The sequence below is a fragment of the Adiantum capillus-veneris genome, chromosome 16 (assembly GCF_014529385.1).
Source record: "Adiantum capillus-veneris isolate H3 chromosome 16, ASM1452938v2, whole genome shotgun sequence".
In the NCBI taxonomy this organism is placed as follows: Eukaryota; Viridiplantae; Streptophyta; class Polypodiopsida; order Polypodiales; family Pteridaceae; genus Adiantum; species Adiantum capillus-veneris.
The window spans coordinates 34,965,880-34,978,036 of record NC_140946.1 but is presented as its reverse complement, the minus strand read 5'-3'; the positions used below and the strand labels follow the sequence as shown (position 1 = coordinate 34,978,036).

The 12,157-nt window shown below is 44.1% G+C and overlaps 1 protein-coding gene across 2 annotated transcripts; it reads left to right on the top strand.

The window, feature by feature from the left end:
• Positions 1-8,002: 8,002 nt before the first annotated feature.
• On the top strand, positions 8,003-11,945 carry LOC147438849 (uncharacterized). Of its 2 annotated transcripts, XM_086484811.1 has the most exons (4): positions 8,003-8,186; positions 8,268-8,911; positions 9,025-9,105; positions 9,586-11,945. In XM_086484811.1, exons 2-4 carry the CDS (start codon positions 8,306-8,308, stop codon positions 11,128-11,130), a joined length of 2,232 nt encoding a protein of 743 aa, XP_086340937.1. In that variant the 5' UTR covers positions 8,003-8,186; positions 8,268-8,305; the 3' UTR covers positions 11,131-11,945. The 2 variants fall into 2 exon arrangements, with proteins under 2 accessions (XP_086340937.1, XP_086340938.1); XM_086484812.1 differs by lacking the exon at positions 9,025-9,105.
• The last annotated feature ends 212 nt before the right edge of the window (positions 11,946-12,157 follow it).

Sequence of the window (12,157 nt, the reverse complement as noted above, 5' to 3'; positions counted from 1 at the left end):
TGCCGGCAGCACTACAACCTTGCTCGGTGCCAATCCCGACAACATCATCCTCAAAGACCTCGTGAAGCAGTGCTTGATGTTTGCCTCCTCAGTACCAACGGCGACAAGAGCTTGTTCGGTTGTGCCTTGATAAACGTCACTGTACTGTGCTTGAAAAAACCTTAGGTTTAGTGTAATCCCACCTACAAATTTTGAGATTTACCTATAATTTTTAAATTTGAAGGTGGAAACTCAACAATCCTACGAAATTTAGAGAAATCTAGTGTAAAACCCTTCAAAGAGTCAATTTACCTCTACTATTTCTCATCTTGCCAAGTTTTTTTTAAGTGGCTCTCTCTCTCTCTCTCTCTCTCTCTCTCTCTCTCTCTCTCTCTCGCTCAAACACATGCACACACACATACACACACATAGCGACTCCTCTCCTCTCTCTCTCTCTCTCTCTCTCTCTCTCTCTCTCTCACACACACACACACACACACACACACACACACACACACACACACACACACACACACACACACACACACACACACACACACACGAGATTGCATTTGAATCTGCAGGGTTCAACTTTGTGAAGTCCATGGTAGGCTCCAAAGATAGGTCTTACATCCACTCTTGTCTGTCTTGCGTGTAGTCCCAAACATGTTGCTTAGATTGAGACCATAGCAAGGGCCAAGAGGTGGTGGCACTGGGTGCTCTGAGGAGCAATAGCAACGGCGAGGAAGGGCAAGAGCACAATGGCACAAGGCCTGAAATGGGTTGGCGTTAAAGAAGGTGAAAAGAGAGATTCAAAGGCATCAACCTTCCCTGCTCTCTCTCTCTCTCTCTCTCTCTACATTGTCTGCTGAGGCTGGGCTGTTGTTTGCAGAGCACATTTGTTGAGGGCTATTGGAGGCAGAACAGTGTGCCACGTGTCCGAGGGTGGGAGCCAGAATCCCTTCCCCCATTATTACCAGGACGTTATTGGTAATAATTTAAAAACTAGTCTTGCTTGGTTGGCCTTGTTGTGACAATTTATTTCCTAAAGATATAGTACAACACTATTGGAGAACTTTTTAGCAAATAACATATCAAGATGAACATTAAAGAATTATTTTCAACACATTTTAATAATGTGAAAATCATTAGTATTTGTTATGTTACAATTAAATAAATTTTTTTTGGTTAATGCGCTAGTGCAATGTATACATAAAGATAGAGCACTCACCTTATTTGTAGTCATTTTGCTTGAACATGTACGCACTTCAAAAGGCTTTCCTTTGATAAACTACGAGCAAAAGTAGAACAATATTTAAACTTCCCATGCCATGAAAAAATCAATTTTTTTAAAAAAAATAGATAGTGCGTGCACGGTCTACGTGAGTGCCATACAACAAAAATGGTGGAGAGTCGGCACTGTGTTTCTCCAAAATTTATAAGAAACGGAAGCCGCACCTTGTCCCGTAGTCCATTCCCTACTATATAGTCATGGTATTCAAGAACAAGATAACGAACCCAAATTTTTCTCTGATAATTTGATATTCATGCTTCAAGTCCGTGCCACAAACATGTGAATTTGTCTATATAATTCGCATTCAAGTGCTTGTTGCAATAATGTTAGCTTACCATATCTCAGGTGAGATGATTCTTTGTAGTGGTTGCCTAGGAGAGCCATGATGAAGGTTGATTCATACAAGTGGGATTAGATTACTCATTTATCTAATGAGCTTCTTTTCATCGATATCTGATCTTGATGTGTCTTTTGGTCTATTTCCTCATGGAAAGACTATATTTATTTCTATGACTAGCACGATCTCCATCATTGTGTCGATCATGTTTATTGCGATCTCCATCATCTTTTCTACGACTTCTGACATTGTCTTGACTATAGCATTCACTCTTGCTATCATGTCTACCATCACTATTGCTTCTGTGTTGTGCAAGTTCCTTTCACACATCTTTGATTCTCCCTCTGTCGTTAAGGATAGAAAGCCAGGGAAGATTGAATCTCGATGCTTAATTATATGTTTACTTGATTGACCTATTGGCTTTTTTAGAATTTTTCTCTTTGTCAATAGTCATGCTTTTAGGGGCAAGAACATCATGAATGCTTGTGAGAAAACTTTTGTTGAAGTACTTGGGAAGCTCAGAGCCATTCACTTTGAGGCTTTTGACTAGAAAGACCGATGATGAACTCTGCTAACTCTTTGTTGGAACGTGCGATGTTGGATTCCAGCTCTATGTAGACTTCAAAGTGAGAAACAAGTCCATTGTCATCCTGTCGAAAAGCTGCATCAATCAGGGCATGGTGGCTCTTGGACAGTGGTAGTCGATATAGGTTATAGAGGGCAATTGGAATGCACATTGTAGAGAGAAGTTGGGACTGAGGGTGCAATTGAATGACACAGGGTTGATCAGCGAGTATGGAAATCTGCTGCTTGGTGTTGTTCCACTAGGAGTCAAAGGTGTTCTGATGATGTTGTTGTCATAGGTCTTGTGTACAATATCACACTACCTACGCTTCCCGAATCTTGCGGCCTTGGTGGCTGTTGCCTTTCTGATTGTGGGCTGCTTTATCAAGCATGATAACAGAAAATGTTGAGAGCTCGCTATCCACAATCATTTTTGTCATTATACTTGATTATTGTTTGCAATCCTCAAACCTAATTAGGTAACTAACTCTTCACCAATCCTGCAAATAATCAGGCAACCAAGCTCATCTTGTGTAGTGCCGCATGCATTCAATATGCAAGCAAAGGTGATTGCATCTATAGAGAGACCCTCAGTCTATATACGGTGAAATAGCCCTAAGCTTCCTAAACTTGCCCCGCAATCAATGCACTCCAAGAGCCGACGTTCTTGTCAAAAAGCACCTGGCTACGCAAAAAAGAAAAACATGGATGAGGCAACGGCCAAAGTTGGCATGATAAAAAATAGCATTCCACTGTTTGCAAACGAAGGAGGAGGTGTAGCACTACATTTTTTTTTTTTAATGACGACAGAGGTTTACGTTACGTGGAGCTCTATGAGGCCTAATCAGAGGAGAATGTCTTATGCCAACCAAGTAAATATATGATGAGTTGCAGTATTGTGGGTTGCAGATGATTGGGTTGTAGAATACTCCCTCTGTGCTCTTCCTCCACTAGCCTTGGCTGCTTGACCAGCTTACGCTGTGTTTGCTCGACTCCTCACCGTCTCCTTCTTTCTGCATCTTGCTCAATTCCACCTCATTTTTCAATAAAAATAAATGGTGTTGGGACCAAGGGTGGGCTTCCATCCTTGGCCATGAAATTCAACTTTGACCTTGCCTTGATCGAGAAGGGAAAAAGGGAGAGATATGAGTGGTGATGTTGACACAGAAAGAAAGTGATGGAGATGTTGACATATCTACACATATAGTACACAGAAGAAGGAAGGGGATACACACTCTTACACAGGAAGATGACACAGCCAAGCTCCATAGCCCAAGACATAGCTTAAGAGAGGGGAAAGGGAAAATTTTGGGCATCTACACAAGAAAGGCCTAAAGATTGTATCCCCAAACTCCAAGACACCTCTTGTGGAGTTTGGTATTTGATATTTGATATTACTGTTGGTGCCAGAAATTGGAGGTCCCTCTTTTACACTTTAGTCCCACTTTAGTTATGAGTCGAACACATTACTTATTGCATGACCTTCTTAGGGTGAGTTCTCATTGTCCTATTTACAAAGTAGCCCTCTTGGCTTATTGATAAAAGATCTAAAATACTGTGCTAGAATAAAATACTGTGCTAGAATAAAATACTGAGAGGATTATTATTTGTTGGCGCCTCCTCGTCAACTCCTAGAGTACCAATCTACAAATCATCACGCACTCACTATTAGTAAAATCAAATAGACAACACATAAATAATCATTAAGCCAGCTATCTCAATTGCAGTTAACCACATGCAACAGGAGGGTGCAGTCTCGTAACAAATGGATATCCCATACTCCGTCCTTTTTGTTCTACCTCAAAGGGGTGAGGATTTAGTGATGCCTCCCCTTTATTGCTAATGAGAAAGGAGGTTTTTTAATAAATGCGCAATTATTTTATTGGTGGATAGAGGTAGTGCACAATTACTGGGCGCAGAGAATATCCAAGAATTCATGAGGTTGGGGGATTGTGAGTCCGTGAAGATTGGGTCCTATTTTTATTACACTCGCACGCTATTTCTCACTAGCTTTAGCAAAGCTAAAGCCTGGCGTTTCTCCCCAGTTCCCACACTCACACCAACACATTTCTTTTATTGCTCTCTACAACAATAAAGGTGTCCCTCTCATAGTAAAGATCCTCCTCTGCTATTAAGGCAAGCCTCCTAGCCCTTGCAACCAAGGTCCAACTCTCAAAGTGTGCAAGGTCCACGTCCTTGCGCCAACGATTGGAGAGAGACAAGAGCTCTCCTTCTGCCTATGCTGCGTGCGCTAACTTCCACATCCTTCTTGCTTATCATTAGCCAACAAGCCCACGGTGCCTATTATGCATGTACTGGCCCTTTGCCCTCCTTTCCCTTTGTGTCTTCTTTCTTTTTCTCCTCCCTTCCCATGCACACATAGTTTCGACTCTCGATCGTACGAGAAAAAGAGAGATTTCAAGGATCTCCTTCTCAACTACTGTAGACACAAGAGAAAAAGGAAGCATTGAGGGACGAGAGAGAGAGAGAGAGAGAGAGAGAGAGAGAGAGAGAGAGAGAGAGAGAGAGAGAGAGAGAGAGAGAGAGAGAGAGAGAGAGAGAGAGAGGGGGGAGGTGGAGGGTTGAGACAGAGTAGGAGAGGATACATGGCTGGACCTTGAAGCCCTCTTTTGAAGAGAAAGAGAGAGAGGGAGAGAGAGAGAGGGGGGGGGGGGGGGGGGGAGAGAGAGAGAGAGAGAGAGAGAGAGAGAGAGAGAGAGAGAGAGAGAGAGAGAGAGAGAGAGAGAGATTGGCCTGCTCCCGTGGTCTTCACTTGTTGCGTCCTCGTACCCTGCTCATTTACTTTTGTTTGGCTTTGCTTAATCCTTAAAAGATCTCCCCCTCCCCCTTTGTTGCCATCACTTCCTCTATGTCCGCCTTCATTGTGCAATGCCGATGTTCACTTCACTCTTAGTCTACCTTCCCTCTCCTAGAGGGCACACCCCTGCCACCCGCTGCTCACTTTCCACTTATGTGCCGCCTCTCCCCCTTTGTCTCGCCTCTTCCCTAGGGCGTACCCTTGCCGATCTGCTGCTACTCGTGCCACTTGCAACCAAGGACCATCAACAAAGATGAAGTCTATGCCCGCTGGCTACTGAGAGGAGGAGAGAGACCTTTCCCTTCTCCCCCTTCAGAGACCTCCCTTCTTGTTAGGAGATAGGACGTAGCTAAGTAGATATTAGAGTGGTTTACTTAATGGAGAGATAATTTTCACACACCAGAGATTATACAGGAGAAAGAGAGAGAGAGAGAGAGAGAGAGAGAGAGAGAGAGAGAGCACACGATATACGTGGTTCAATGTGGGCTACATTCATGGGAAAGCAGCCACTCAATGGATTCATTGCTTCAAATTAGAAGTAGGTTACAAAGAGATTATACCCTTAATGGAGCTGCCGCCTTGCTTCACTCTCACCACCTCACATACACCTTGTTGTATCAACTTCACAATGCACCACAATGCGTTTTGTGTGTAGAAGAGGCCTCCTTTTAAAGGCCAAAAGAGAATTTCCCTCTCTCATGAGAGGCAGCCGTGTGTAGCCGCCCGAGTCCAAGTTGGACACTCCAATGCGCCCATGTGTGGTTGCTCTTGAGAAGACAAGTCTGCCTAAAAATCAGCCACCGATGATTGAATTCGGTCACCAACGAAAGACCTCCATCCATCGGCCATAGACTTTCGGCCACTGGCCAACCGCCGACCGGACATTTTTTGATCACTTTTCGGGTGCCGTCAAAAAGCTCGAGACTGGGCGTGAATTTTTGGTTTTTTGATGAGTGATTTTTTTTAATGCACGTTGACTTCTCCTCATAATGGGGGCCTTACAAATGTGCGTTTAAAAGACCAAAAGTTACTAGGAGTAAACCAGAAACTTCTCCCCCTTCAGAGACCTCTCCCTTCTCCTCCTCTCCCACAATCGTCAGGCCTTGCAAGTCATCTCAGGGCTGAGCAATCGCGAAAAGCAGCCTCTTTAGGCTCTGCAATTAGTGAGGACCGCGCGCGCGCGCGCACACACACACACACAGAAGACCTGCAAGCCTACCAACATGCTCTTCCAAGGGGTAGCCCTTGATCATCGGGATAGCTGTTAGCAGCACAATGGGCAGGTAGATCGCGCACGAGAGCATGGATCACCCAGGAGAGAGATATCTTTGCCCACTAATCTGTAGAGTAGCCAGATGTGGAGAGAGAGAGAGAGAGAGAGAGAGAGAGAGAGAGCTTTTGCTTGTACTCGGGTCCTCCCCTACAACAAAGTGTGAGCTCTACAATGTGCATGGGATGTCACGTTGACTCTACAACCCTCATCAACCTGACAGAGTACATCAAAAAGATCTTAAGGCATGTTTAGCATGCCAAAAAAGGCAAGTGAAAGCCCCTTTTTGCAAAATCACAACACCCCCCCCTCCCCTCGTCACTAAATGACACCTCCCCAGGGAGGTGGGATCAATGGCCTACAGTAGGCGTCGCGAGGCGGGTGCAATCTGGGTTGTCCGATCGACATTAAACTAGGTGTGAACTAAGCGTGAACTCGGAGATCTGTGCACCACACCAAATTTGGTGTGAACTCGATGTGAACTCGACGTGAACACGGTGTGAACTAGGGAGGGCCTGCACACCACACCAAATTTGGTGTGAACTCAGTGCGAACTCGGTGTGAACTAGGTGTGAACCTGTCCACGACGTCGTGATCTATAAACTTATCCCATACATACCTTTCAACGAGCGCGCGTTAGCCTAGTGGTTAGAGTCAATCCCGTGAGGGAGATGGTAGTTGGTTCAAGTCCCGGATCCAAGAAAGTGAGAATCTTTTGCATTCCGTAGACAATCCAACGATCACGATCAACCGGTGATCGTGAGCCATTGATCCCACCTCCAAATGAAGGTGTCAATTAATAACGAGCCCCCCCCCCCCCCCCCCCCCCAAAAAAAAAAAAAAGAAAAAAAAAAGACCAAAAGTTGTGGCAGAATGTGAATGTGTGAGAATTGGACATAAGACGTGATAGCTTACTCGTGCCAACACGGGAAGGAGACTTTTAGGGAGATCATTTGGTTCATTCCAAAGACTTGGATTAGAGCAAGGTTTCCTTAAAATAAAAAGAGTGCATCCTCTCTTTAAATATAGCATAATAGCTTCCCTTGGCATGGTATTACCATGATTCTTGGAGGGCTTCTACGGTCAAGCAAAGAATTTTTTGGGATTATTCAGAGGTAGGCCTACTCCGTTAGCTTCCACCCATAGGTGCGACTTAACTGTTATTAGTACAACATGTTTGGTCACACGATGGTACTTTCAATCCACGACTTGCAAAAATGTGGGAGCTTGTCATCATGAGCATTGCAATAGCTTTGAGACCCTCGGCACTAAAGGGCATGGAGCCTTTAATGAAGACCCAGCGGTGGGATCGATGGCAAGCAAACTAGGATGCGAAAATCAAGGCCCGCGTAACCCTTGATTTCAAGGGTAAACTAGGACAAAATATAATAAACTTGGACAGGCGGGAAACCTATCTAAGTTTATTTATCATTCTATGGTTTGTCCACTTATCAATGACCGCGTCACGAGTGTAGCAGTTAGTGCATTGGGCTCTCACAACGATGGTGAGGGTTCGAGTCTGGGTGCCTCCGACGATCGCCTAAATTTTTCCACCTTCCATTCGCCTCGAGATTCCCACTTTGATCCCATCTCTTTCCATCCGTGCCCTTTAGTGTTGACCCTACATCAGCTTGTGTGAGACAGCATGATAGAACTTCCACTGCACTTTAGCACAAGTGCGACCCAGCTCTTACTAGTAGGGAGCAAAATGGTGTGGTGGAGATTCTGCCATTTATGATGAGCACCCCATTTTTCAGCTATCAAGGAATTCTCTTTATTCGTCGCGTAGTCGAGCTAAAATGGCGCGCACTCGCAGTCTCGCAGTACGTGCGTAACTTTCTGCGTGGAATCCTCGCTCCTCGCGCGTAACTGCCGAGCTCTGTACTTCAGCTATGGAGTTCATGCACTTGCTAGCTCATTACAGGTACACTCCTCCTCCCCCCCTTTGGTGCATATGTTCTCGGAGGAATTTTCTGAAATGCTGGATCACCATGTCGATCTGCAGTCTTGCAAATCCCTAGCTTTTCCCATCTCACCTTCACCATGCCTCGCAAAGGAGGCAAATGCATCGGTGAACAAGAAATAGACAATGAAGATCACATCAGTGGCCGCCTTTCATCTTCGTCTGTCGTTAATATACACTCACCATCTAGTACAAACAAGCGACAGCTTCCTCACAGAGCAACGTCTTCTTCTACTGCTAATTCATACAGCAAGGGAAGCGACACTGCGCTCTCAAGGCCCTTAGGATTTGGTCTAAGACGTGCAATTCTCATTGGCCGGAGAGGTGGCCCCAGCACTCCAGCACCGAGCTGGAAGGTGTCCGATAGCTCTACTCTTGATCCTTCTTTTCAGCATCGTCTTCACCATTCTCGTCATCGGCATCATCTCCAGCGTACTCATCAAAGCAAAGGGCTAGTAATCTCTGCACGTAAGTTGGCTGCCTCTCTTTGGGAGCTCCAAGAGTCACCCTACTTTAATGCCGGACCTACGTGTGCACAAAAAAATGTACAGCAGAAAGTTATAAGCGTACACCTTGAAGCCAGTTTGACTGAGCAGCAGTGTGTGCAGGACGGGCAACATCTCTCAGTACCTACCATGAGCCACATCGGCAAGGGATCACGCAAAAGGTCTTCGATCTCGAGAAAGGTACAAGTTTTTGAAAGCAATTGTCTTGATACCTTGTCTTGAACATTTCTATCACTGGGGCTTTTTTTCTTGCTCGTCCAGCTAGTGTCTTGATAAGATTTTCCTTGTACCAGTCTAGAGGTGAAGTAAGAATACTCTGTGCCAAGCTGGAGGAACCTGGAGAATATCACATTCTGTCAGATTATATAAAAGCGGTATTTTGTTTCCTGCTAATATTTAGTCTAATTGTCTCTACCAGAGACATCAATCTCTTTTCTCCCCATTTCTAAGTTCTGTGTCAACTTGCTTTTGGAAAGATGGCTGGCTAATGCTTGTATGATGTGGCTTTTCTCTTATACTTTTCTTCAGTCGTTGAATATGCCTTTTGCATTGTGCTGCTGGTGCCTTAATTAGCTCTTTGTGCATCTTTATGGTGAAATAGTCCCCAGGAGTTGGTGTCTATTTTGTATCTCCTAAATGCAAATGCATCTAACCTGACCCACAAAGTGCTGGTTGCTAATGCTATAGGAGGAGAATGTAATGCTCTATATTTTTGTCAGATGAACAGTGAGTTGCTCACAGATAAAGTCACGTTTCCGATACTTGTGGATTGCTAGCTTTATTTGTTTTCTCTGTTTACATTAACTTGCTTCTTTACTTTACCTGACTTGAGGAAGTCTATGTTGCCTGCTCAGATCATTGCAAATGGCAGTAGAACACTCACCCCTGAAATCCTGGAACACGGCAGCAAGGCCATCTTAAGCAGCTCAAGGTGCGGACCCACAACAACAAGTGACCTTCTGAAGATATTGAATCATGTTTGGCATTTGGAGGAACAGCATGCGTCCAGTATGTCCTTGGTTAGTACATTGAGAGTTGAGCTAGATGAAGCTCGGTCTCAATTGCAAGAACTACTATTGAATGAAAAAAACTTTTGCAAAGAAGTAAAGAGCATAGGCACTAGAATAGCTGAAGAGAGAGCTTCATGGCAAGAACAACAGCAGCAGCACATTACGGTAGCCATTCGGTCAATTATGCAGGACCTAGAAATAGAGAGAAAATCTAAACAGAAGCTAGAAGTCCTTCACAGAAAGGTAGCTAAAGAATTCCGTCTTGCCAGAAAAAGTCTATACAGAGCTCTTGAAGATCTTCAACGAGAACGGAAAGCACGGCAATTGATGGAAGAGGTATGTGATGAGCTAGCTATAGAGATTGGGCAGGATAAAGCAAGAGTGGAAGAATTGAAATTGCAATCTGCTAAAGTGAAGGAAGAGGTGGAGGAGGAAAGGAAGATGCTTCAGATGGCTGAGATTTGGAGGGAAGAAAGGGTTCAATTGAAGTTAATGGAGGCAAAGTTAGAATTAGAGGAGAAAAATACTGCTTTCAACAAGCTGAGAAGTCAATTAGAGGCTTTTCTCAAAGCAAAAAGGGCCGATGGCTCAGCAAGAAGTGTAACTAATGACACAAATCAGGATCCGGACAGCCATTCATTGGACATTGTTATTGGCAGCAATCTGGCGGACTCCTTTCATTCCAGAGTGCGACGCGGTACACTATCAGGTAGAGATTCTGGTGATTCAGGTTCTGACCAACAAATGAAGCAAAATGCTTATTCAGATGGTGATGATGATGATGATGATGATGATGACTTGCACTCCATTGAGCTAAACCGTGAGCCACTGGCAAGAACTGCAAGCAGCAAATTGAGATCGCAACCATTTGAACATTGTGAAAGTGAAATTTTGCACAGAGTGCTTTCTGGTGATAGTGTTTCAACAAGTGACAATTGTGATCTGTTAGTAAGAAGATTTCAAGGAGTTGATACTCTTGAAACAGCAAGAACCGACCGGCAGAAAAATTCAAGTGGAAGGGTTGACGGAGCTATTGCTGAAGGGAGCATCCAGCGAAGCTGTAGATGGGTAGAACACACTGTTGAAGGAGGTGAAATCAGAGAATGGAGAGAAGGAGATTTGCAACAATGGAGTAGGAAAAGTACGAAATCATGGTCTAGTGGCGTTGGAGATTCTCAAAGTCTAGCTTCTGAAAGTCCAAGAATTACAATGAGAAGCAACAAAATGGATTCTGAAAGTGTTTTTGGGCATGAGCATGATAGGGAGTTTGGAGGTTCGCAACATCAACCATGGCTATCAAAGAGGGTGTCTAGCCCTACAGCAATGTGCAATCGTTTCTTTGATATCAGAAACATGATCACAACATGGACAGGTAGTGACAGCAAGTAGACAAAAAGCTTTTAGAAGCAAAACTAGATGGTGAGCAGGCTTCAAACAAGGTGGTGAAAATGCGTGAGGCGCAAAGCCTACTTATTTAGATAGTGATGCTACTGCTTCATACATGTCCGGCTTGTTACAAAGATGTGAGAAAGAGTAGTTTCATTTGGGCAGAGCTAAAGATGCCAACAATGTTCATATCCAAGATTGGAGTTATGATTTGATTGTGCAGTCAAAGAGATCAAATAGATATCTGTGTATGGGCCGTACATATCATTTTAGAAGTTATGTTGACTCTGCTTGCTGCTGCAACTAGCATTGAGTACAGGTGCTCTGATGTGAAGCTACCAGCTTGAGCTTTTCAAAACTGTTCTGTTGATCTTCTCCTCCAAAAGACAAGACCGTCTTAAACAACAGATGGTCAAATGTTCCTTACAGAGAGGAGGTAGGAATGGTGAGTTGTAGAGTGATTTTTGGATAAGTGTTGAAGGAGTTCTTCATGCTGGGATGAAAATGGAGCTAAATACTGTCGATCTTGAAGCTGTTTCGCCCAAGAGCACACTTGCGGGGCAGCTAACAACCTCGTTTAAAATTGCGTTAGGAAATTGATGTTGTGCATGGCAGATATTTTGGGAATGGGATTACTCAATCTTCAGTTGCTTGAATTTGAAGATATCATGCTTCTCCTTCAAAATCGAAAATCCAAAATGCTATCTTGGTGCGATGCTCGTTAGTGACCAAGGTTTCAAGGTTCCATTATGTTCGATGCTGCCTGTCACAATACTTCTTTCCTCGAATGTTGGCATCACATGAATGTTGGCATCACATTCGAGGCGTATACAAATGTCGTCCACCGACTGAGCCGAGTATGCTCTCTCTCTCTCTCTCTCTCTCTCTCTCTCTCTCTCATAACAGGTCTTGAGCTCAACTCTTCTCGTCGGATATATCTTTAAGATCTCTTGGGATAGTTGCCTACGACGTTAAAATACTCTGTTCTTCTTGTGTTAACTAATAAAAAGTGGAAAATGGGAGAACCTTT